Below are 26,559 nucleotides of genomic sequence, written 5' to 3'. Positions count from 1 at the left end.
ATAACTGTAACCCCAATCCTTACCCTATACTTTCTTACTATATTCCACTGAATCTATTAAAAATTTAAAAAATTGAAATATAGTTGATTTACAATGTGTTAGTTTCAGGTGTACAACAAAGTGATTCAGTTATACATATACATATGTATATTCTTTTTTGCATTCTCTTCCATTTTAGGTTATTACAAGATACTGAGTGTAGTTCCCTGTGCCATACAGTAGGTCCTTGTTAGTTATCCATTGTATATGTAGTAGTGTGTATATTTTAACCCCAAACTCCTAATTTATCCCTCCCTCCTTCCTCCTTGGTAACTGTGTTTATTTTCTATAGCTTGTCTGTTTCTGTTTTAGGAATCAGTCTATTTGTATCTTTTTTTAGATTCCAGTTAGTGGAGATGTCATGTTTTGTTTCTTTTTCTCTCTGATTTGCTTCACTCGTATGACCGTCTCTAGATCCATCCATGTTGCTGCGAATGACTGTTTTTCACTCTTTCTCTGACTGACTAATATTCCGCTGTACATATGTACCACACCTTCTTTATCCTTGTATTTGTTGATGGACATTTAGGTTGCTTCCATGTCTTGGCTATTGTAAACAGTGCTGCTGTGAACACTGGGGCGTGTATATCTTTTTGAATTATGTTTTTCTCTAGATACATGCTCAGTAGTGGGAGGGCAGGATCATGTGGTAGCTCTATTTTTTTATTTTTAAAGAACCTCCATACTATTCTCCATAGTGGAGAGGGGTTTCTCTAGCATAAGAGGGTTCCTTTATCTCCACCACCTGCACCAGCAAAGCAGTTTTAAAGCTGTGAAGTTTTCAACCGTCTTTGACTCTTTTCATCAGGTGAAAGACATCTCCTGGCTGCCAGGCTCGCTGTCTCCTCACTGCAAGCTGATCATGAGCACCATCTCCTCCAGCCTCTCCTACAAGTCGCTGTGTGCCCGCCCTGATGTGAGGACAGTGGAGCTCGTCAGCACAGTGGACAAAGAAGCCCAACTACGCATCTTTAGAGAGTATCTCTCTTTTTCCAATAGAGACCCCTTCCGACAGAGCAGATACAGCTTGAGGAAAAAAACCAACCTGAGTCCTTTAAAGCTCACAATCCTGGCAAATGAATACCAAGAGTGCAGAATCTACCGAAACGAGTTCCAGTGCCTGAAGGAGTACTTGGGGGCGGCCTCGATTCAGGAGCTCTGGGGGTTGATTCTGAAACGCTGGGTTGAAGACTATAGTTGGGCTTTGAAACAAAAAAAGGCAAATTCTGACACTGTGGCTTCAGGAGAAGGTAGGCATTAAGCAGTATTAACCAGCTGGTCTGAGTCCATAGGGAGGAAGATCACCCCCCACACCCCCACCCCACACCTGCCTTCGTCTCCAGGGAGGAAGGTTGAGGGAGAGGATTGTCAGAGAAAGTACAGTTTGCCCAGTTAAATTTGAATTTCAGGTAGCAACAAATAATCTTGTAGTATATCCCAGATATTGCATGGGAAATATACTAAAAATTATTTAAACTACAGATAAGTAACAAATAATCTTGTATATAAGTATATCCCAAATATTTCTTGGAATATACTTATGCCAAAAATGGATTTATTGTTTACCTGAATTCAGATGTAGCTAGAGGCTCTATATTTTTATTTACTAAATCTGGCAGCCCCACCCAGGGAGCTCTGTGTGTGGATCATAAGGAGAAATACATTAAGCATAGATTTTAGTCACATTTCTCAGAGGTCTAAGGAATGAGCCTTTATTATTCCTATGATTCAATTTAATCTTTCTTTTGAGCCTACAGTCCCACTGATGGCAGAAACTAGGTTAATTCTGGTTAAGCTCATCCGTTTAGTGTATTTTCAGTCGATTCAGGAATTTTTTCAGCTGTGTGAGGGTTTGTGTCCTTGCTGTGACCCTGCTGTGGTGAGCTCAGATCTGAAGGCCTTGGTGCTGGGTGACCTTGGTTGTCACCTGTCCCCGCTGTCTTCCACTGAGGTGGTCGTGGCTCCAGATGGTCCATCAACACTGATGTGCCCTGTTTTTGGCATCCTCGGGGATGCCTGTGTTCCCATCTGTTCTGGGGTGGTTCCATGCATGCCACCATCTGCTGCCACGTGCCCTCGTCCTCATGGGCATCGTCGGCTCACTCCTTCCCTCTGCTTGAGCCTCCAGTCTTGCGGGTAATCCACATGCCCGACAGAGAACGTGGCCACGCACTGCGCCACTCGGAGGTCTGGGGCCTGTAGGTCTCCCCCAGTGTCCCCACAGCCATTTCTGCTTTCCACCTCTTCCTGTGGCACTGGGAAATCTGTAGAGCTGCCGCCTTCCAGGCTTTTGGAAGCTCAGGTCCTCCCTCCCATCAGGTCTCAGATGCATCCAGAGGCCGGTTTCTCTCTGCTCCAAGCTGATTTGCTTCACGGGGAGTGCTCTGGCCCCTGCTCATAAACCCACTTGAGCAACTTTATTGCTTTCTTCTCTCTCTCTCTCTCTTTCTTTTTTAAATCAATTTTTATTGGAGTATAGTTGCTTTACAATATTGTGATAGTTTCTACTGTACGACCAAATGAATCAGCCGTACATACATTCTCTCCCTTTTGGATTTTCTTCCCATTCAGGTCACCACAGAGCACTGAGTTCCCTGTGCCAAACAGTAGGTTCTCATTAGTCATCTACATATACATAGTATCAATAATGTATTTATGTCAATCCCAATCTCCCAATTCCTCCTACCTACCTCCCTTTCCCTCTTGGTATCCACACATTTGTTCTCTATGACCGTGTCTCTGTTTTGCAAATTTTGCTGAGCTCAGGAAGGTGTTAAAAGAGAGGCAGAGAGATCATCTAGAAAAATGGAATAGGTGATCTGTCTCTTTTTTAACTTTTCTGAATTCAGCAAAATCTCTTTTCTTCCTGGGTGGGAAAAAAATGTCCTCTTTACATCTTCCTGTAATTGTCTGAGGCTCTTTGTGGTTAAAAAAAAAAAAAAAATTAGTCCAAGAGTTGGCCAGGAATCTGTGGTTCAATATTCAACAATCAGGCTTTCAGAAACCCAAGTTTATTCTCACAAGGCATGGGCTCTACTGTGAGCCTCAAAAGTCTCTTGAAACTTGAGTTTTTCTCTCTTCATTTCTGCTATGACAGCTGTCTTTTAAGTGAATTAGAACAGAGCAGGGATGGGGAGGTGGAGCTCTGAGAGAGAAGCAGAAGATACTGGGAATGAAAGGCACATTGTTTGTTGCTCCGGCATATTATCTGCCCCCCCCCCTTTTTTTGGTCTAGAGCTTGCATTTCTGCAGAGAAAGTTAAGTTCAAGTTTAGTGTGCCCTCCCTAACCTGCACGGAGGTGAAAACAAGGTCTCTGTACCCCAGGAAGAATCATCCAGACAAAACTGCCCACAGCTGTGCCTTTGGCTAGACCCATGTCTCCAGGATTGTGCAGGAAAGCTCGGGTCGTCCCCACCCCACACCCCATAGGGACTGCTCCTTTTATAGGCAATTTTCCCCCTCCCAGTGCTGTCCGCTGACCCTGACTCAGGCCCACTGAGTTCAACCACAGGTCCAGGAGAGCTTAATTGAACTGGGGCAAACCTCAGAGGAAGCTTGTGCACATCAGTCTGAACAACTGCCTCTGCTGAAAGGATGCAGGCATCTGGAGCCTCATTCCCCAGTCCTGTTTAATAGCATAAGAAATCCATTTCGAATGGTAGACCTTGCTCTCATTTTTCTCTGTGGCCTTAAGGGTCTCTTTAGAGTTGGTTGATCCAGTGGGAGATCTTACTACGGTGGAAACATCTAGAGGGTCAGGTGAGTAATTGGTGGCTGGCTTGTGTGGTGTGTATGAATATGCAGTAGGCAGCGGCCAGACAGAAAAGCCTCTCATGCCCATACATGCAAATCTGATGTTGGAAATCTTTAAATAAAGACTGCTCAGGAGAAATGCTGTGTCAGAACTGGCAAGCTTGCCAGTTGTAACCGTAGCTGACACGGATGGATTCGTTGTGGCAATGTAGGTGATAATTTAATGGTCAAGAACATGGATTCTGTAGCCATACCGTCTGCATTCAAATCCCGGTTCTGCACGGGTTTCTGTGTGACATGGGGTAAGTTACTTAACCTCTCTGTGCTTCATTTTTCTTATTTGTATGATGGGGCGGCTATAGTAGCCACCTAGGGGATGATGGAAAGAAATGAGCTGGCTGATCACACACAACATGTAGAATGCTCTGGCATGTGTGAGCCCTCCTTTGTCACCTTCATCAGTGTGCTGTCTGCACAGGGTTGGACGGCTGGGTGTCTGACACCCTGTGTTTGTTGAGCGTCTCGCACTGTGGGCTGGCCGAGGACGAGATATACCAGCTTTTGGACATGCTGGGCTACAAGGGGCATTACAAAGTGACCACGTTGCACTGGGCTGCCTTCCGCAATGCCACCAGACACTGGCTCCAGGAGAAGCCCAACGGCCTCCTGTACTTCCGGCACCAGTCCCTGCGAAGCGCCGTGGAACACAAGCTGCTGGGTAAGGCTCGAATCTCTGCAGACACCTGCTGGCTAAGGGGAGGTGAGAGTCGCATCCAAGGGAAAGTTATAGCTGGGATTTCTTGAGTAGAAATGAGTCTATAAATATGCATTAAAATGGTTGCATAAATTAATATTTGTATGTGGCTGTAACAGAGCCATGATTTCAATTGCTTAATATACCAGGGTTTATCGGACACGACTGAGCGACTGAACTGAACTGACTGATTCTCTCATTTGAAGACTTCTGGAGGTCAGCAGTCCAAGCCTATGCTGTTGGCTCTTCAGAGTCATCTGGAGCCCAGCTCCTACCCCATCCCTGATCTGTTATGCTGGTTTACATTCTCCAGGTTACCTCATGTTCGTGACTACTGGACATAATATGGCTGCTGGAGCTCCAGCCATCATATTTCAAGCAATAGGAAGGACAGGGGCTGGTGTGGGAGAAGAGCTTGTGTTTCCTTTTAAGGAGTTTTCCTAGAAGTTTTCCACCAACATTTTCATTTAAGTCTCTTTGACCCAGGACTTCATCATTTGGCCATAGCTAGTTACATGGGGTCGCAAAGAGTCGGACACAACTGAGCGACTAAGCACAGCACACAGTTACAGGGGAATCTGGGGATAGAAGTTTCAGCTGGGTGTATTGCTCCCCTAAACCAAAGTGGGAATCTGTCACTAAGAAAGATGAGGGAAATGGATTTGGGGTAGGAATTAGCAGTCTCTGCCTTAGTTCTGAAATCAAATTCTTATCCCTTCCTGAAAAGAACTGCAGATCTGAATCGGAGAAACAGCAGTCACAGAACCTTACCTGGAGTCAGAGCACTCTCTGGGCATCACTCACACAGGGGACCTCACATCTCAGGACTTTAAAACCCTTTAAATGACAGCCTCTGGCAAGATTCTAAGCTTAAATTTCCTTTTCAGTTTACTGTGTTCTCTTTTACTTTTTTTTTTTTTTAACCAGATGAATCCTTTTTATTTTTCCCCTCCCACATTGACATCATTCCTACCATCTCTTAAGTTACATAACGCAGAGAAGAGCAGGGTGAGGAATGAGGATGTTCTTGGATGTAGCATCAGCTTTTCTATTCATTCCATTTTATGATGGTTTACAAGGCTCTCAATCTCTCCATTTGACCAAGAACAGTAACATTCTTGGAGGTCTAGGGACTGAAGGGTCATGGTGTTACTGGTAAAATTGTGGGTTCATGCTGTACTCCTTCCCTATAAGATGAGCCCCAAAATAAAGCAATGCTGGCACTATTCACTGTGGTTAAAACTGCAAGGTTTCTTGCTTTAGAATCAGGCTGAGAATGCTAGTTTTTGTTCGAAGCACCAGGAATTGTAGTTTCAATAATTCAGTTCCATGCAGCCTTGGCATAAGAAGCAAGCCCATTCCTAAAGGATGAAAAATATCCCAAAGCCTGGGGCTACAGCATTTGTCTGCTGTGATATTTTGGTGAAGGGCTACATTTTAACGTCTTTTGTCCAGATGTCATGTCAGTCATTTTGAGGCAAACTGGTCTCTTAGGCACATATACCTGCAGGCTGCTTTTGTTTGAAATACTCTGCCTCTTGTTGGGTGGTGCTTGTGGCTAATTCTGCCCATGAGTTGTAAGTGCTGACTGGCCATGTTCAAGATGGCGACTGCTCCATCCATCCTGGGGTGAGGAGATCCACCTGGATTTGGGGTTCCAGCCAACACGTGATGGACATGGTTAATCTTTGCTCTTTTAAGCCACTGAGACTTGTGGGGTTGTTCATCCGCACAGTGAAATCTAGCCTCAGCTGTGTCGGGCTCTTGTGAATGCGTGAACTATACAGCCCACCAGGCTCCTCTGTCCATGGGATTTTCCAGGCAAGAATCCTGAAACAAGTTGCCATTTCCTTCTCTGGGGGATCTTCTGGACCCAGTTGAACCTGTGTCTCTCAGGTCTCCTGAATTGGCAGGCAGATTCTTTACCACTGTGCCACCTGGGAGGCTCCTAAGAGACAACAGCACTATGTAAATGTCAGCCAGTTAGTCTGTCTGTGAGAACTACACTGAACTTTGTAACACAGATGATCCCATGGTCAAGCCATTCCTCACATCCCACGTGTAATTGGAGGAGCACTGGCATAAAGTCAGAAGGTTTGAATCCTTCTACATTTAGAAGTGTCAATGAAAAATTAATCAGTCTATCTAAGAAAGAATTGAAAAATTTTATTCAAGTCAAATTTGAGGGTTAAAACCCAGAAAGAGCATCTCAGAAGACTCTGAGAACTGTTCCACCTGTTCAGTTCAGTCACTCAGTCCTATCTGACTCTTTGTGATCCCATGGACTGTAGCACACCTGACTTCCCAGTCCATCACCAGGCACAGTTATATAAGTGTTTTGAAACAGAGTGTTATACATCAAATGATGTATTTTTTTAAAATTGGAGTATAATTTCTTTACAATCTGAAGCTCCAATATTTTGGCCACTTGATGGGAGGAAGTGACTCATTGGAAAAGACCCTGATGGTGGGAAAGGCTGAAGGCAAGAGGAGAAGGGGATGTCAGAGGGTGAGATGGTTGTGTGGCATCACTGACTTAATGGACATGAGTTTGAGCAAGCTCAAGGAGATGGTGAAGGAGAGGGAAGCCTGGCGTGCTGCAGTGCATGGGGCCATAAAGAGTTGGACATGACTGAACTGCTGTACAACAAAATGAATCAGCTATACATATGCATATATCCCTTCCCTTTGAGCTTCCCTCCCACCCACCCCCGTCCCACCTCTGTAGGTCATCGCAGAGCACTGAGCTGAGCTCTCCGTGTTGTGGAGCAGCTTCCCACTAGCTGTCTGTTTCACACGTGGTAATGTGTATACGGGCTGCCCAGAATGGGCTTCCCAAGTGGCTCAGTGGTAAAAAACCACCTGCCAATGCTGGAGATGCAGGAGATGCGAGTTCAATCCTTCGGTCAGGCAGATCCTCTGGAGGAGTGAACGGCAATCCCCTCTAGTATTCTTGCCTGTAAAATCTCGTGGACAGAGGAACCTGGCGGGCTTCAGTTGATAGGGTCACGGAGAGTCGGGCACAACTGAACGACTGAGCACAGGCGTGAGTGTGTATGTTAGCCTGTCAGTGCTACTCTCCCAATTCGTCCTGCCATCCACTTCCCCTGCTGTGTCTACATGTCTGCTCTGTACATCTGTATCTCTCTTCCTGCCCTGCAGATAGGCTCATCCGTATCATTTTTCTAGATTCCACATATATGCATGAATGGGTGCTGCACTAAGTTGCTTCAGCCGTGTCCAACTCTTTGCGACCCTATGGACCATAGCCTATCAGGCTCCTCTGTCCATGGGATTCTCCAGGCAAGAATATTGGAGTGGTATCAAATGACATATTATTGACAGTTTGCATAATCCAGATCTAAGCACCATTGTGGCGGGCCGTGTGACCCCTTTACAAAATCAAGAAGGAATGTTATCTTTTGAGGAGTTGTCTTGTTGATGCCAGGAGAATGCTGCTGTTTATGGTTGAGCAGTTTTCCTGCCGATGGGGGAGGTCTGGTGGGTGCGTAATGCAGACACACTATGCACAGAGCAGGGAGAGAGGAGGCCTGAGGGCAGAGGACTTTTGTGTTTAAATTTTCCTTGTCTTGCCATAAGATATGAATTTTATTTCACCCAGATCATGTGCTGACCAGGGACAAGCCCCTTGGTCCCTCTGATTTCAAGCAGGTTTTGTTTATTATATGGGGATTGTATTAGCAAGGGTTGTCTCTCTCTCTTTCTTTTTTTTTGCCATGCTTCACAGCACGCGGGATCTTCATTCCCTGATCAGGGATCGAATCTGTGTGCCCTGCAGTGGAAGCACAGAGTCTTAACTACTGAACCATGAGGGAAGTCCCTAACCAGGGCTCTCCAGAGAAACAGCACCAACAGGAGATAAATAGATAGATAGAGTTATAGAAAGAGATTTGTTAGGAACGCTTGGCTCATGCTATTATGGAGGCTGAGAACTCCTGTTATCTGTCATCTACAAGCTAGAGGCCCAGGAAGGCCCCCGGTACATACAGTTGGAGTCCAAGTCCAAAGGCCTGGAACCAGAGGAGTCAGTGGTATAAGTCCTGGTCAGAGAATAAAGGTCTGACAACCAGCACTGCTGAGATCTGAGGGCAGGAGATATTCTAGAGAGAGCAAATCGTGCAGGCCCACATCCCAGTTGCTTTGGTGTGAAGACTGGCAATCTTTTTTATTCAGTCTACTGATTCAAACACTAATCTCTTCCAGAAACACCCTCACAGTACAAACCCAGAGATAAAGTTTCACCAGCTATCTGGACTCCCCTTCGCCCTGTCAGTGAACATGTAAAATTCACCAGCACAGGGGTTTCCACATCCTCCTCAAGAGATTATTTTGTAAAAGAGTAAAATAAAATGCAATGTTTGATAGGAAAACATTTTGCACACTTTATGCATTGCGTTTAACACTCCAAATCTTGGACTCAGGGTGGCATTTGTCCTAGTTTTCATTTTCTCTCATTCTCCATGCCACTTTCCCAATTTCCTACCCACAAAAATGCCTTTTCCACACCCTGTGCGGGCAGGGAGTCATCTTCCAGGGGTCTTTTAAGCATCACACATGCCATCTAGGCACATCAGCACATTTTAGACCAGCTAGCATGGCATCTCTCCAAGTGGGTAGAAGACCTAGAATTCATTTCAGAAGAAATGCAGGATGATAACTTGAACAATGGGCTTCTTTTTTTGGTTATATTTCTTCTGAAGAGCTGGGCTTGGTGTGTCATCCAGCTGTATGTCTCATTTATCTTGCAGGAAAAAATGTCAAGCAGAAAATTAAAAATACTTCTGCTTCAGTTTTCAAGGCTATATATCACCAAGACTGAACTAAACAAAACCCTTTTGTTTTTGAGAAGCTTGTTTATGGTGGGGGGGTATGGTCTATTGGAACCCTTTCTCTTTGGAAACTCAGTATCATAATCTTGACTCAAACATCCATTTGCAGTTAATTTGCTTGGCTACCCCTTGCCCTATGTGAGCTGCAGGCAGGAGATTCACTTCTCCAAAAATGCATACCCTCTAATATTTCAAAGTGCTCATTTAAGCAGTAACCATGGTGTACATTGAAAACTGCAAAGTAGGTTACAAATATTTTCTTGGGGGAGGGGGAAGACTCAACATGAAAAGTCAACATGCTTACAGAGGTTCTCAAAATCTAGGTCAGTGATCATAACTGTAACTAATTCTTTGGTATATTCTTAATTGCCGTATAAGAGGAAACATTTGTGATGTTTCAGTTTTTCTTTTTCCAGATCCTTTGACTTTTATTGTCTGAATATGGCCACTGAACTGTTACCTGTTTGCTGTAGTGTTTTCACAGTCTTAAAAAGTCAGATGCATTCTACTGTAACTGATTTTTATGTTGTTAAAAAAATTGAAGTATAGTTGATTTACTTCATAAATAATGTGTTAATTTCTGCTGTACAGCAGAGTGACTGTAACTGATTTGTGAATAGGTGTCATCACTCCCGTCAGAGAGAGCAGTCCATATAGCTTCCAGGACCCAGTGAATCACAAGAAAACACATTTCCACCGAATCTTGGTCAAATACTTCCAAAGGCAAACTGATTTCTGGAGAGTGTATCAGGAGCTGCCCTGGCACTTGAAGATGAGTGGCTGCTGGGAGGATCTGAGCAGCTTTCTCTCAAGTCCCAGGTGAGTCTCGTTGTTTTGATGTTACATTTGGCAGATTTCACTCTTCCTTTTGCTAAGCCCTACACTAAGGTACGGAGAAGGCAATGGCAACCCACTCCAGTACTCTTGCCTGGAAAACCCCATGGGCAGAGGAGCCTGGTAGGCTGCAGTCCATGGGGTCGTGAAGAGTCGGACATGACTGAGCTACTTCACTTTCACTTTTCACTCTCATGCATTGGAGAAGGAAATGGTAACCCACTCTAGTACTCTTTTTTTTTTTTTTAACTTTATTTTACTTTACAATACTGTATTGGTTTTGCCATACATTGACATGAATCCATCACGGGTGTACATGAATCCCAGGGACGGGGGAGCCTGGTGGGCTGCCGTCTATGGGGTCGCACAGAGTTGGACACAACTGAAGTGACTAAGCAGCAGCAGCAGCACTAAGGTACCATGATGCCCTTGAGCAAGACACATCCATTCACATATATTCATTCAACACCAGTTCATTCATTCAATGGGACCATCATTTGACCTACTTCTATGGCCTATGGATCCCTGGGGTTGCCCCATCTGGCTCTGCAGAGGGTTCTTTTCCTCTCTCAACTCCCCTGGATTCCCGTCAAAGTTAAGAGGCTTCCGAGGAGAGGAGGACCTGGAGTTGAGCAAGGATGAAGCCTAGACTGTGCTCTCCTGCTGGGCCCTCCTGCCTCCTTCCCTTGTTTCTTTCCTTCTCTTCCCCTCCACCCCACTTCCTTTCTCCCTCCCCTTTCTCCTTGTCATTCATTCAGCAGACATCTCTCACTGACCCCTGCTGTCTCCCAGACTGTTCCAGGCCCTGGGAATTCAGGAGTGAAGGAGCTATGGCTCTCCTTCTAGAAGGGAAGGTGTGGAGCCAGAGAATTGCTATCCATGGTGGGAAAGGCTTCACACAGACCTAGGTGAGCTCAGAAGAGGGAGGGGCTGGCTCTGCTGGCAGATTCAGGGAGCCTGGCCTGAGGAGGGGCCAGAGGACCGGCATTGGCTTCAGCTGGTGAATAGTGATAGGCTCATGTTTATCTGGTGCCCTACTAAAGTCATATTAGCGAAGAAGTTTACAGAGAGGCTAATGGGATGTGGTAAACAGAACAGCTGCCTTCAAGGCATGAAATACTAAAACAACTTCCACTAATACGTTGTGTTACAAGTATCACCGACTTTATAACAAAGACCCAAAGCCCGAGCTTCTGGACAAGGCTGCACCTCATCCACTACTGGAATGTATTATCAGAAATGGGATATGATGCTACTGAAGCCTACTTGCTCACAGCGGCCAAGATCAAAGCAGATCAGTGCCAGAAAATGAAGAAGAGGTGTACGCTCTCAGGTACAGTGAGTACCAATGTCTCCATGGTCCGTTCTGCTGGGCTATAGTGTGGCCCAGGGTTACTGTTCTGTTTTCACACATCATCCTGATCAATTCACCAGACCTCGGAGCCTTCTCCTCACCACTTAAACCCCCAGTTCTGAAGATAGGCAGCGTTAGTATGAAATTTGAAATGGCTCCTTTTTGTCATCTTGTGGTGGCTGTTTCTCCAAGCACTAGTCATATTCTCTCTACTTTCTCATGGCTTCAGCCACACCCCTGACGCCTTCCTTTTTTATCTGTGTTTGGAGTTTTGACCTTTTGTAGTATCAGGGTCCATGCCCCATTTCCGTAGAGCTGCTAGTAATTTTGTTGCTTGACCAATGGCTTTCCTGAATGACCTGCAAATTAAAGAGATGCAAAGCCTAAATTGTTTCAGATTGACCTGCCTCAAGCTTGCCCTCTGTCTACTGATGTTACCACTAATCCCTCCATCTCTCAGTGCTGGAAACATGCAGTTGCTGTCAAGTATGGCCTCAGTCCACACTGGGACAGTTCTTCTTTGACTTTCTGTCTATTGACTTGGGTTTAGACAACACTTTGGTTAATTTTCTTCTTTTTTTTATTTTGCTCTCTGCAGTAGGCTGCTCTTGTCTCTCTCTCTCTCTCTCACTCTTTTTCATCCTTTATTTCCTGGCTTATTAAACAGTAATAACCTTCATTCATCCTTTCAGCAAACAGTAACTGTGTGCCTTCCCTGGGACATGGACTCACAGGGCACTGCTGAGAGCAGTGAACAAGGCAAACTAGTTCAAAATGAGTTCAAAAGAACTAATCCCTGCTCTAAAAAAACCCCGTGGGGTGTAGCATCTAGTGATCATAAGAACAAATTTTGAGCATTTCTCATATGCCAGGCTATAAGTTTAATATATTGTATGTATTATTTTAATTCTTATAAGACCTTTATAATACTATTAATATTTTTCTTGAAGTTAAGGGAACTGAGCCTTAGAGAGGGTGAGGTAGGTCTCAGATAGCTAGGAATGGATTGGGGAGTTGCGTGCATGCCTGCTCAATCGCTTCAGCCATGTCTGACTCTGTGTGACCCCATGGACTGTAGCCTGCCAGGCTCCTCAGTGGGTGGGATTCTCCAGGCAAGAATACTGGAGTGGGTTGCCACGCCCTCCTCTAGGGAATCTTCTCAACCCAAGGATCAAACCTGCGGCTCCTGCATTGCAGGTGGAATCCTTACCCCTGAGCACCAGGATTGGGGCCATACTCTTATCCTTTTTTGTCCTTAGACATCCAGATTTTATCCTTATGACCATGTATGATTTATATAATTTTGAAATTTGTCAGATCCACTCATCCTCCATGTGGAAGGTAAATAGGCTACTTATACTTTTGACCCCGACCTGCCTCTGGTAGGTTCCTTACAAAGTGAGAGTTTTCTAAGAGTGCACAGTGGCTTTAATTTGATTGGGAGCGGAAGACATCTCTCCTGCCTCCACCAGGCTGTCGGTCCATTAAGGAGCGCCAGCCCGGCTTCTTCGTTATTCCTCCCTTTCGCGTGGTTTGTCTCCCCCTGGTGGCTGCGACGAGAACAAGACACCCGATTTCTTGGGTTGGAACGATGTGCAGTCCTGAGTTTGGGACTCGCTTCTTGGCTGATGCTTCCTGGTCCCGCTACCCCGCGGCGCTGGCTGGGAAAGCTGCATCTCTGATTGATAGGCTGGAAGAGAGGTCTTTGACTCAAAAAGACAACTTTTATAGTCAGGTCAGTTTTTATAGGTTCTCTTCGACATGATGGACAGGGAGGCCTGGCGTGCTGCGATTCATGGGGTCGCAAAGAGTCGGACACGACTGAGCGACTGAACTGAACTGAACTGAACTTTGACATGATACTTTCGGTTTTGGCTGGAGTCCTGAGTCACATTAAAGTAAAGAAAACCCGTTTCTGGCTGCCGTCACATTTTTGGACAGTGCCAAAGGCGAGAAGACACGGCAGAAGGATGAGTCCCAGCCTGGCCCCGTCTTGCCCACTAGATGGCTGGATGCCCTCCAGGTGGTGGCTGGGGTAGGGTGAGGAGAGTCATCATGTTTTTAAATTTAAGGGGCGGGTTTTAGGGCAAAGGGTAAATGCATTACATTACTGGATCTTGTCAGAAGTTTGTAGTAAATGGGAGAACATCAGCTTTTCAAGACTAATGTGTGAAGCTTTGCCATTGATACCTTCAGAATCTCTAAATATTTTGTGGGCCAAAATAGCTCTACAGAAAAATTTGAAGTATAAAGGATACAATTTGCTATGGCCATAGAAAATATGAAATATCTAAGAATAAATTCAATAAGAAATCTGCAAATCTTTATTTTTATAAAAAAGCTTCAGAATTACAGAAAATAAGATTTCAGTCTGTAGGAAGCTATACCATATTCTAGGATAGGACAACTCAGTGTTATAAAGCTATCATCAATTTATAGACAGAAGATGTGTGAGTGTGTGCACGGTCAGTCATGTCCGACTCTTTGCGACCCTGTGGACTGTAGCCCACCAAGCTCCTCTATCCTTGGGATTTTCCAGGCAAGAATACTGGAATGGCCATTTCCTCCTCCAGGAGATCTTCCTGACTCAGGCATATAGACATAAGATGATTTTATCTAAAATCCTAATGGGATGAAGTCATTTCTGAATTTTCAAAATGATTCTACAGTTTTTGGAGAAAAAATATACAAGAATAAGAGCTTAAAATAATGAGGGCAATTTGCATGTCAAGTTATTTAAACATATTATGAAGCAATAATAGTTTTTAAAATACTACTGGGAGCAAAATTAGCTCAGTGGAACAAAATAGAAAGCTCAGATTCAGTTGCAGATATAAAAAATATAGTAAATGATTGAAGCTTTTCAAATTAGATGGATTATGGAATAAATAGTGCTGTGATAATGATACACTATTTGGTAAAAAGTTGTTATCTGAAACATTGCACCAAAAAACTCCAGGAGGATTAGAATTAAATATAAGAAAGTGAGGTTTTATATTAAGAAAACCATACACTATAAGAAAATGTAGATGAGTCTAAGCAAGAAAGCAAAAGGGTAACTCATGAAAGAGAAGATAATTGATAAATCTGCCAACATAAACACATGAAGTTTCTATGTGTAAAATAACACAAATCAACTCTGAGAAAAGCAGAAACACAACTACAGGTGCTAACTGGGAAAAATATTTGTAACATATACAACAGGCAGAGGATTAATGTTTCTAATATGTAAAAATGCTTTTAAAATCAATAAGAAAATAATGAACACTTCAATAAAAATATGGAAAATCATGAACAGGTCATCCAAAGAATGTTTTCAGTCCTTGTCTGACTTGACTTGTTAGCATCAGTGGACACTTTTGACCTGGCCCTCCTCTAGTAAACATTCTGGTCTTGGTTTTATTGGTAATATATCCCCTGGTTCATCTTCCATCTCTCTGGCTGCAGCTTTTCTATTTCTTTTGTTAGTTCCTCCTCTTCTTCCTGGCTCCCAACAGAATTCCTTAAAGCTCTTTTCCTCTCATCGTTGTTTTCACCAGAGGAATATTATCTGTGTCCATGGCTTTCATGATTGTTCATATGCATGTGAGTCACAGATTTACTTGCCCAGCTACGCTTATCCTCTGATTCCCAAATCCATCTATCTAGCTACCTACTTAATTCCACTTCCTGATGCCTTCAAAGCTCCTCAAACCCAACACATCTAAAACTGAACTCATGAACGTCTCTCCAAAACAGGATGTGTTCCAGGGGCTGTCTCTCAATTTGCCACGTTGGAGTAATCCTTGATACTTACCTCTCCTTTTCCTCTCCCCACGTGCATTTTATTACTGAGTCCTGGCGTTTTTTATTCCTAAATGTTTCTCAAACATGTCCACCTCTACCACCACTGCCTTTCTCTAAGCTGTCAGGAATCCTGCTCACAATTGTGATTCGAATATGCATTTAAGTTTCCTTTCATGGCTTGACATTTCATTTCTTTTTAATGCTGAATAATATTCCAGGGTACAAATGTACCACGGTTTACCTGTTCACTTATTGAAGGACAAACATTTGCTATAAACATTTGCATGCAAGTTTTTAAATCAGTTGTGTAAATACCTAGAAACATGATTGCTGGATTGCATGATAAGACTGTGTTTACCTTTGTAAGAAACTGCCAGACTCACTAGCAATGAATGAGTTTCTGCTTTTCTGTATCCTTGCTAGTATTTGGTATGTCAATTTTTTAATTTTAGACATTCTAATAAGTATGTGGTGATACCTTCCATTGTTGTTTTAATTTGCAATTACCTAATGACAATGTTCGGAGAAGGCAATGGCACCCCACTCCAGTACTCTTCCTTGGCAAATCCCATGGACGGAGGAGCCTGGTAGGCTGCAGTCCATGGGGTCACTAGAGTTGGACACGACTGAGCGACTTCACTCTCACTTTTCACTTTCATGCATTGAAGAAGGAAATGGCAACCCACTCCAGTGTTCTTGCCTGGAGAATCCCAGGGATGGGGAAGCCTGGTGGGCTGCCGTCTATGGGGTTGCACAGAGTTGGACATGACTGAAGCAACTTAGCAGCAGCAGCAGCAATGACAATGTTGAACATCTTTACATGTCTTATTGTTGAGTTTGAGTGTTTTGTTTATTTTGGATAGAAATCTTTTATCAGATATATATTTTATTAAAACATATATTTTATCCACAAATATGTGGCTTGTTTTTTCAGTCTCTTAATTGTACTTTTCACAGAGAAGTTTTAAATTTTAATAAAGTCTAACAATGTTTTTTCATGAATTGTGCTTTTGATGTTGTGTTTAAGGTCATCACCAAATCCAAGGTCACATAGCTTTTCTTTAGCATTTCCTTCTAAATGTTTTCTAATATTTCATTTTATATTTAGGTCTGTTATCCATTTTGAGTAATTTTTGGTGAAAAGTGTAATGTCTGTGTCTAGATTAATTTCTTTTTACACATGGATGTTCAAACTTTCCAGCACCATTTGTTGATTAAATTATCTCTATTGAAATGTTTCTGCTCCTTTGTCAAAAGTTGGTTGGACGTCTATAGAGGATTTTTAATGGGATTGCATTGAATCTATTGGTCAAATATCTTAACAGTGTTGAGTATTCCAATCCATCAACATGGTATATCTGTTTTTCTCTCAGTTGTGTCCGACTCTTTGCAACCCCATGGACTGTAGCCTACCAGGCTCCTCCGTCCGTGGGATTTTCCAGGCAAGAGTACTGGAATGGATTGCCATTTCCTTCTCCAGGGGATCTTCCCAACCCAGGGATCGAACCTGGGTCTCCTGCACTGCAGGCAGACGCTTTACTGTCTGAGCCACCAGGGAAGCCCAAATGAAAGTGAAAGTTGCTTAGTCCTGTCCAACTCTTTGTGACTCCATGGACTATACCGTCCAGGGAGTTCTCCAGGCCGGAATACTGGAGTGAGTAGCTTTTTCCCTTCTCCAGGTCATCGTCCCAACCCAGGAATCAAACTGGAGTCTCCTGCATTGCAGGCAGATTCTTTACCAACTGAGCTATTAGGGAAGCTGCATCTATTTATTTAGATTTTCTTTAATATCTTTCATCAGAAGTTAGCAGTATTATGCATATATATCATATACATATTTTGTTAGATTTATACCTAAGTACTTCATTTTTGGTGTGCTATTTTGTTTTAAATGTCTAATTCCAGTTGTTCATTGCTGTTTCATAAGAGAGCAATGACTTTTGAATATTAACCTTGTATCCTATAACCTTGCTATAATTGCTTTCTAGTTCCAGAAGTTTTTTTAAATAACAACTAAGTATGGATGTGAGAATTGGACTGTGAAGAAAGCTGAGTGCTGAAGAATTGATGCTTTTGAACTGTGGTGTTGGAGAAGACTCTTGAGAGTCCCTTGGACTGCAAGGAGATCCAACCAGTCCATTCTAAAGGAGATCAGTCCTGGGTGTTCTTTGGAAGGACTGATGCTAAAGCTAAAACTTCAGTACTTTGGCCACCTCATGTGAAGAGTTGACTCATTGGAAAAGACCCTGATGCTGGGAGGGATTGGGGGCAGGAGGAGAAGGGGACAACAGAGGATGAGATGGCTGGATGGCATCACCGACTCGATGGATGTGAGTTTGAGTGAACTCCAGGAGTTGGTGATGGACAGGGAGGCCTGGCGTGCTGCGATTCCCGGGGTCGCAAAGAGTTGGACACGACTGAGCGACTGAACTGAACTGACTGAAGTATTAACTTATTTCTTGTTGTTTTCTTTTTTTAAATTGGAGGATAGTTACAATATTGTGTTGGTTTCTGCTATACATCAACAGGAATCAGCCATGAGTATAAATATGTCCCCTCCCTCTTGAATCTCCGTCCCACCTCCCACCCTGTTCCACACCTCTCAGTTGTCACAAAACACCAGGTTTGTGTTTCTTGCGTCATACAGCAAATTCCCACTGGCTGTCTATTTTAATATAGTAATGTATATGTTTCGGGAGCATTTAAGTTTATTTTTTGGGTTTTTCTACATGGATGATCATATCATTTGTAAAGAAAGACTTTTATTTCTTCCTTCCCAACGTGTATATCTTGTATTTCCTTTTCCTGTCTTACTGCACTAGCTGGGACTCTCAGGATGATGTTGAAGTTAGAGGGGTCATATTAACTTCAGGTCTACAATGAGATCACTCTAGTGAGCCTTGGTCACTATCACCTCTCCCTTGGCCTGTTGTAACAGTCTCCTAAGTGGTCTTCCTACTTCCATTTTTTTTTTTAATTGGAATATAATTCCTTTACAATGTTGTTAGTCTCTGCAGTGGTGAGAATCAGCTATTTATATACTTACATCCCCTCCCCCTCGGACCTCCCAACCCCCCCATCCCCACTTTCACTGTTGTTCCTACAAAATCAATTGTCTTCATAGTCGTCAAGATGAGTTTTTAGGAACGTAAACCAGATCATGTCACATGGCAGATTAAGAAAATTCCACTGGCCTGCTGTTAAACTTATACTAAAATCTAAATACCTCACTTTAGCCTACACTGCCTGGTACAGCCTGGCCCCCACATGCCTGGGTAGCATCATTTTGTATGATTCTTCCCCTGGGCCTTGGGATGCCAGCCTCCTTGGCCTTCTTTCTGTCCTTCAAGTACATTCTGCCTTTGGGCCTTGGCATCAGCTGTTCCCTCTGCCCGGAACGTTCCTCCCACTCACTGTAGTGCCGGTTCTTTCTGGTTCTTTGGACCTCAGCCGCAGGGTCACGTCTCAGGGTGGCCTTCTAGCTGAGCGTTGCACGTGGTCATTCTCTGTTAGCGTGTTTTAATTCTTGGCATAACTATCACAGCTGCCAGAGTTTGCCTTGTTTCCTTTTTTAATCCTGGATCTCTGTTCCCCTCTCCCCTGACTCTCACCCTTTCAGCTGCTGGAATAGCAGCTCCTGGAGAGTAGGGCTCTCCTCTCTCCTGCTCACTGCTGTGTCTCCAGTGCCTGGAATAGCACCAAGCACGATGGAGATGCTGAATAGTCGCTTAGTGGTGGACACCCTCCTTCCCAACCCGAGCTCCTGACGGGAACCTGGACTCAGTAACCCCCTGGAATGTGTGAGAGCCCCACTTGTGGGCAGGGTCTCATCCCTTAGTTGTGTCCATACTACTCTTTTCTTTTTTTTTTCCTGTTTTAAAAATGGTCTTATTTTAGTGGATGGAGGCAGGTGATTTATAACTTTCTTTTTTATTGACCGTGCTGGGTCCTTGTTGCCGCACGGCTTTGCTCTAGTTTTGGTGAGCAGGGGCCGCGCCCTAGTTGCAGCGTATGCCTCCTCCTTGAGGCGGCTTCTCTTGTTGCAGAGCACAGGCTCTGGAGCACAGGCTCGGTAGTTGTGGCTCCCAGGCTTAGTTGCTCCATGACGTGGGATTTTCCCAGATCAGGGGTCAGACCCATGTCTGCTGCCCTGGCAGGCAGATTCTCTACCCCTGAGCAAGTCACCGGGGAAGCCCCCACACTGCCCTTTTCTGTCTGCTCTGAGCAGCTACTTCTGGTTCTTAGGGTTCCCCCGTCTCTTAGTTCGACCCCTCAGTTCTCTTACCCACCTCAGGCCACTTTGCTGAGAAGACCACCGCAGACAGGCGTCTTGGACTCTGGCCCTCAGCACTCTTTCTCCCCTGGTCCTGTTTAGTTTTGCTCCCCAGCCCGAGGTACCAGAGCTGTGGTTCAGAGGCTCCTGGAGGCCTCCCAATGCTGAGGCCTACACCCGTGTCTGCTGTGCTTGGTGTTCAGAGCGTGGAATGATGCCTGACATGTTGATGCTCACTTAACATTTATTCTGTGCATGAATGAGGATCCACCAAAAAGTTGGCAGAAAGAAAGCAAGAGGATACCCAAGGTCTGGGTGGCCAACAGTTTGTCCAGAGGAACAGATGAGGAATAAGAATATATTTGTTTTAGCCTCTCCTTTGGGGTTGGCCCGTCCCAGGTCTTGGGAGTGTACTATCCACTGACTGTTTAATAAAAGATCTGTCTGTTTGCAAAAAAGAATTTATTTGTTCCAGACACATTAAGCACACCAGTTTGAAATGTAACAAATGGACAAATGTAGCATTTAGATACTGGCACATTTGGAAAGAGAATTTCTGAAAATGATGACTCTGTGCTACCATGTATGTGAGTCTTCAAGTTCAAAAATTCTGTATTTTTTTCATTCGTATATGATACGGTGTGGAATAGGAAATGGCAACCCACCAGTATTCTTGCCTGGAAAGTTCCATGGACAGAGGAGCCTGGCAGCCTACAGTCCAGGAGGTCACAAAAGGGTTAGACATGACGCGCGCGCGCACACACACACACACACACACACGTATGCTCCCTATTTTGTTCTTCTAGCATTTTGTTCTTTCTGCTAAAGCCAGTAATTCAAGACATTTGCAACAGAGGGCAGAATTGTGTAAGAAATTTAAATGCCTTTTATTTATTGCCCGAAAATCACTCTCAAATACAAATGACAACAACATACGGATTGAGCTATAGAAATACTCTTTTTTGACTGCTTGGTTTTCAAAATTTACTTATGGAAGTTAGTCAAAGGCCTAGACTTGTTTTTGATGCCGTAGTTTAAGATACTCAGTAATATATGTAAACCTTAATATTAATAAAAGCAGGTGTGCTGATCCTTTGAGAGAGAAACAGTGAAATAGAGATAAGTATTTAATGTTTAACTCTTTTATCAAGATTAAATGATAGGCACTCTTTGTTCCTCTCCAAATATGCTTTAGGATTATTGACTTTTCTTTCCATTCTAGTGTTGGAATGCAGGCTTTTTAAGGTTACTGCTGCTGACAAATGCCGATTAATATTCTTTATTGCAAGATTTCTGAAGCTTCTGGGCAAGACCAGCGAAGCAGAAGAGTTATTCTTGAGCATTGAGAACATGTTACTGCAGGTAAATTGGGAAATAATTTTTTAAATCCTCAATTGTTATTCAGTTTATTTTAGATATTTTCAGGTATCATTTACCTTTGTTCATTTACAATTTCATCCAGAAGGAGAGGAACTAATGAGTAATAAATACTCATTACTTATGTTGGTCAGTGAGGAATCTTTGATTTTAATCTGTGCCCCAAACTGTGTATTAGTGATGACAAGCAATAAGTAGATGGGAGGTATGATTGAATGAATGAATACCAATAGGTGTCATTTTGGAGGAGAAGAGGAATGTTAAAAAACAAGGGGTAAAGTGAGCAGTGGATTGAAATAAACTAATAAAATACTAGTTAAAGAGTTGGTTATACTTTTCAGAAAGATGTTGGGGAAGGTTGATTATTTTGTTCCTATTATTGATTTACATTTCCCAAAACAGAAACTTTTGGGCTTGTTGAATACAATGAAACTTTCACTCATAACCTAAAACTATAACTGTTCTTAGGATGACATTTAATGGCCCTTTAAAAACTATCTACCAATTCTAGTAATTTTTGGACCAAGGGTAGTATAACCCAAGTCAAAGCTATTTTTGCTCGAAAACAAAGGCCTTCACCTTCTCATGAAGGTCTGTTTGTGTCCCATCAACGCACATCTTTCTAAAAGGAATTCCATCTAAAGAGACGTGTAAGACCCTAGATCTGCAAGTCCCTTTATTACAGAGGCTGTGCTTATTTATCTTCCATGCTGTATTACAGCCTCTTCAGTGCTTAGTAAATGTGACAAATGAATCAATGAGCCAACTTGAATTTGCAATACTTTGTGTCCTTAGAAGGTAGCATTGGAGTAGTGCAGGAGCCTGGGCTATTTACAGACTGACCCAAATTTAAAGTGCTTTGGCACTTAATGCTGTGCAACTTTGGCAAGAATGTGAACCTCTGACTCAGAGTTCTTCATTGTTGAGGGTTCTGAGATCTGTCTCAAGAGCTGTTAACAGGGTGAAGTGAGCAGGTGCACAAAGCGCTTCGCACAGCGTGTGCACATAATGAGGTCTTAAGCTCCGTTTATTACCATCCCTGGGTTAAAAAGTAACCGAGGCCTAGGTTATAGACAATGCATTTGATTTGAGCTATCTCGGCCTCTTCTGCATTTTGACAGAGTAGAGTCCAGTGATTCTCTGATATCTTATGATTATGGAATTCCCCCTGTACCAAATGTTTTTCCTCATGAGGTCCAAGTTTTCATCCCTGACGTGTCTTCTTGGAAAGCACCAATTATGTTACTAGGTCATCACTGGGGGCCTGATTTCAGCCATTCTCTCAGTCACTCACTTATTCGTTCATTCACTCAGTCACTCACTCACCCACTCGCTCATTTTCTCACTCAGTCCCCCTTTACTCATTCATCCAGCCATTGCCTTACTTGTTCACTGAGCCATTTGCTAATTCATCCACTCACTCACTCACTCGCTCACTCGCTCATTCATTCACTCATCTGTCGACTTAGCCATTCATTTATTTACTCACTCATTCTCTCACTTGGCCATTCATTTATTCATTCACCTAGTCACTCAGACATCCGCTCACCAAACCTTCACTGAGGGTCTTGCCCAGCCTGAGCTCTGTGCTGGGAGTTGGGGTGATAGCAGCGGGTGAGGTTTCTACCCTCATAGAGCTCCTAGTCTAGCTAGAAGTCACTGCCAGCATTTCCATCAGTTATGAAGCGTAACCTATGGAGTAGGTGGGGTGAAGGGAGGCGGTGGCTGCTCAGGAAGTGTGACAAAGCTGAGACATTCAGAGAGGATTTCCCACTTCAGAGCACTCCTTTCAGAGGCATCAATCTTATGATTTTATTCTCAAAATATTTTTGCAACAGTGCTTTAGGACTAACTACCACGGAGACTAAAAAAATTATTTTTAGGCTCTGAAGGCACTTCCAAAAGAGAAGTTCTAAAACTATTTTTGGCAATAACAACTTCTTTGAAACATGTGCTGAATATTTTTGAGGGGAAAGAGCTTGTTATTTGTGCTATATACATTCTGTACCACACCACTTTTGTAATTTCTTTCCATTAGGTTATTTTAAAATTTTGATGCAGGGGTTTTCATCTGGGAGACAGTTTTGTTTCTGAAGGAAGATTGGCGATGTTAGAGACATTTTTGGTTGTCACAACCTGGGAGGGGCGGTTGCTAATGGCATCTAGTGAGTAGAGGCCAGGGATGCTCTATACGTTTTACACTGCCCAGACCAGCCCTGCCCCTGACCCTGCACCCACCCAGAGCAAAGTATTATATGGCACAGAAATCAATCGTGCTGAAGCTGAGAAACCCTGATTTAAAGTAGTAAGTATGCTTACTAAAACACTAAGTCTCATGACCCTCTCTTTAGTACTTAACAGTAGGTCCACTGGGCCACAGGAAAACTAAAGGATGCTTGTGTGATGGGGCCTCTGTTTGTGCATCAGAGGCCTGCTTGTTAAGAAAAAGTGCAGAGCAGAGCTTTGGAGACAGGCCAGTCTGTGTTGGACACCCTTGTTCTCCTGTTTGCCAGTCATGTGAACTCGGGTGATTGATGTAACCTCATTGAGCCTCAGCTTCCCTGCCTGTAAGAGAGAAGTAATAATCCCCGTTTCCTAGGGTTTCCGTAAATATCCACTGAAGTCATGTACGGTGAGAGTTTCGCTTGGTCAGGGCTCCATAGGTGGAAGCCAGTACAGACCATGGCCCAAGAACGCTTCACAATCATTGTGCAGATCAACAAATGCTTACTGAATACCCACAAACCATAAGGCTCAGTTCTTGGGCCACAGGGTCTCTGCCCTCAAGGAGCAGATGGTCTGGAGCAAGAGGGAAATAAAAGACATGTCTTCGTAAAGAAGATGCTGACAGTATATAGCTGCATTTGACCAATTAGTATTTCTGGCAATGTGGTCAGGGAGAAAGGACCACCCTGGCCTGGTGATGGGTTGGGAGCTGTCATCCTCCCTGGGCTAGGGGTTCTGCCCCACTCAGGCTGATTGAAAACATGGCCATGACATGGGGAGAAACCAAGGAAACCCTGAGGATCTGAGTCTGGTTGATGGACTTGGGGGAATTCAAAGAGGAACCTGGTTTTGGAGGGATGATGATGAATTTTTAACATTTACACTGCTGAGTCTGCAGTTCAGGAAAGATATCCAGGTGGAGTGTCAAGCCAGCTGGGAAATGCAGGATTGGAAATCTGGAAAGAGACTGGAGAGATGTCTACATACATGTGGATGCTGAAACCACAAGAGGAAACAGGATCTCTGATTGACAGTAGGAATTGGTTATTGGGAAATTACCCTTAAAAGGAGCAAAGGGAAAGAACCTGTATAGGGGTGAGATATTGGAAGAGAATCAGGACAGCCTAGTTCCTCTAAATCAAAGTGGGAGTGGCTAATAGCATCAGTTGTTGCTTAGAGGTCTGGACAAATGAGGACTGAAAGAAGGACCCTGGGCCTGGTGATTGACAGTCAGTGGTAACTCCTGAGATGGAAGGGGGGTGTAGTGGGAAGAGCCAGTCTGCAGAGCTTAAGAGGTGAATGTGTGATAATGAAATGGGAATGTGCATGCACTGATACCCGTTTGAGAAGTGTCAGTAAAAGATGAACAATCAGGCTATTACCAGGTTCAAGTTAGGTTTGATCTAGGATATATCTATTTGTGTGGAGCAGGAAATGACCCAGGGAGAGGGGTGGATTGGAGATGCTGGTGGGGACGTGGCGAGGAGGACATGATTCCCAAGAGCTAGGGAAGGAGCAAGCCCTTGGTAAGGAGATTGGGTATCCCTTCCTCTGGAATAGACAGGAAGGAAGAAAATGGGTGAAAGCACTGCTAATTTTAAATTAAAAAGAAAAGGGAAGTGAGGCATACCAGAGACTGTAATTTCCCAATATCTGGTCCCCCTTTCATTGTAAGTTATGTCCCCACCCTCCTCATCAAACGACTGGAAAGAAGACTACATCTTCCATCATCCGTTGAAGCAAGGTACGAGTACCTGCCTAAGTTTTGGCTGATAGGATTTAAATCGAGGTGCTGAGGATAACTTCTGAGAAGTCTCCCTTTCCTCTTTTCTCCTTGCTGCTGTTTGGATTGTGGATGTGATGGCTGGAGATGGAGCAGCCATTTTAGATCAAGAGGCATCCTTGGGAATGGAGGTCAGGCAAGGTCAAACAGAGATTAGAGAAACCATGTCTCTGACATTATGGTGTGTCATCCACTTCCTGATGGTTGCACTAGAGAGAAATCAAGCCACTGTTAATATGGGATTTCTGTTACTTGTACCCAGTCATAATCTTAATCAATATCTGAGGGCAATCTTTCAGAGTAGTCTTGATCTCAGTAAAGTCAGCATGCAGGCCATCTTGAAGTGGAGGATGGACAGTGTGAGCACTAGGGCTGAGATCTAGGACAGCTGCTGAGAATGGGGGCTTTTTGAAGGATAGCCATGAGGGAGTGTAAAAGACTACAGGTCTATAAGCCCATGGACTCCACACCACTCCCAGCTGCCTTCAGGACTGAGGTCATCATTTCAGAGTAGCTATAACGTGTTTGCAGGACACTTACTGGAAAGCTCTGGGTCAAGCTGCAGAAGATAGTATTCAGTAGGTGCAGGAGAGCAGAAAGAATTCCCATGATGGAGACAGGCTCAGTCAGTCAGTACATTTCAGTACAGCATGAAGTATTACATAACCATTGATAATGGTACTGCTGTCTATTTGAATAGGGCCTATTAATTGCCAAACATATTCACAGATACTCTTGTTAATATTAAGTTTTCTGAAATGAGATATTAATAATAAGATAACTCATCACTAGTTCTCTTTTAAAAGATTATAACCAACTAGTGTATTCTTCTGTATTGATAAGGTTTTGATAGAGATGTGATTTAAGTTAATGAAGTTTAAGTATCCCTGAAACAAACATGCTAAACCAGGAAAGAGAATTGAAGTTCAGTATTTAAGCAAAAATGTATCAAACATGAAGTTAGCAGGGACTTCCGTAGTGGTCCAGTGGTTAAGAATCCACCTTGCAATGCAGGGGATGTGGGTTTGATTCCTGGTCAAGAAGGTAAGATTCCACTTGCCCAGAGCAACTAAGACCATGCACCACAACTAGAGTCCATGTGCTGCAATGAAAGACTCTACATGCCGCAACGAAGATCCAATTTAGAAAAAAAAAAAAAAACCAAAACATAAACAAACAAAAAAACCCAAGCCAAACAAACCCCCATAAAGTTAGCAGATCTCTGGTCACAGTTGAATTCAAGAGTCACACAGATGGTGATTTTAGGTGTTCGACTGGATTTTAAACACCTCCTCCGTGAGCTTTAATAGATGTGAGACATCAGCATGTTATTCTCACCTTCAAAAAAAAAATTACCATTAACTAACAACTTGTGGAAACATGTTCCAAAGATTAGTTTTGGTTTGCAGTGTCTCCCCATAAACGTGTGACTGTAACAATCATTCTGTAAGTATTTAAAATTCCCCGAGACCTGCTGTGAAGCGTGCCATCTTTTGCGAGTTCATTATGCAGTGAGCTTTCTCCGGTGG

At 43.5% G+C, this 26,559-nt stretch overlaps 1 protein-coding gene across 1 annotated transcript in view; it reads left to right on the top strand.

Annotated features, from left to right (window-relative positions):
- The window catches only part of LOC138437605 (putative tetratricopeptide repeat protein 41), a 77,957-nt gene that overhangs the window by 22,782 nt on the left and 28,616 nt on the right, over positions 1–26,559 (top strand). The window contains 5 exon segments of the mRNA XM_069585203.1: positions 848–1,289; positions 4,272–4,511; positions 10,018–10,216; positions 11,386–11,564; positions 20,867–21,006. Coding sequence (XP_069441304.1) covers positions 848–1,289; positions 4,272–4,511; positions 10,018–10,216; positions 11,386–11,564; positions 20,867–21,006 — 1,200 coding nt within the window.

Source organism: Ovis canadensis, chromosome 3, assembly GCF_042477335.2.
Source record: "Ovis canadensis isolate MfBH-ARS-UI-01 breed Bighorn chromosome 3, ARS-UI_OviCan_v2, whole genome shotgun sequence".
In the NCBI taxonomy this organism is placed as follows: Eukaryota; Metazoa; Chordata; class Mammalia; order Artiodactyla; family Bovidae; genus Ovis; species Ovis canadensis.
Note: the sequence above shows the minus strand (reverse complement) of the source record. Positions and strands in the feature narration are given on the sequence as shown.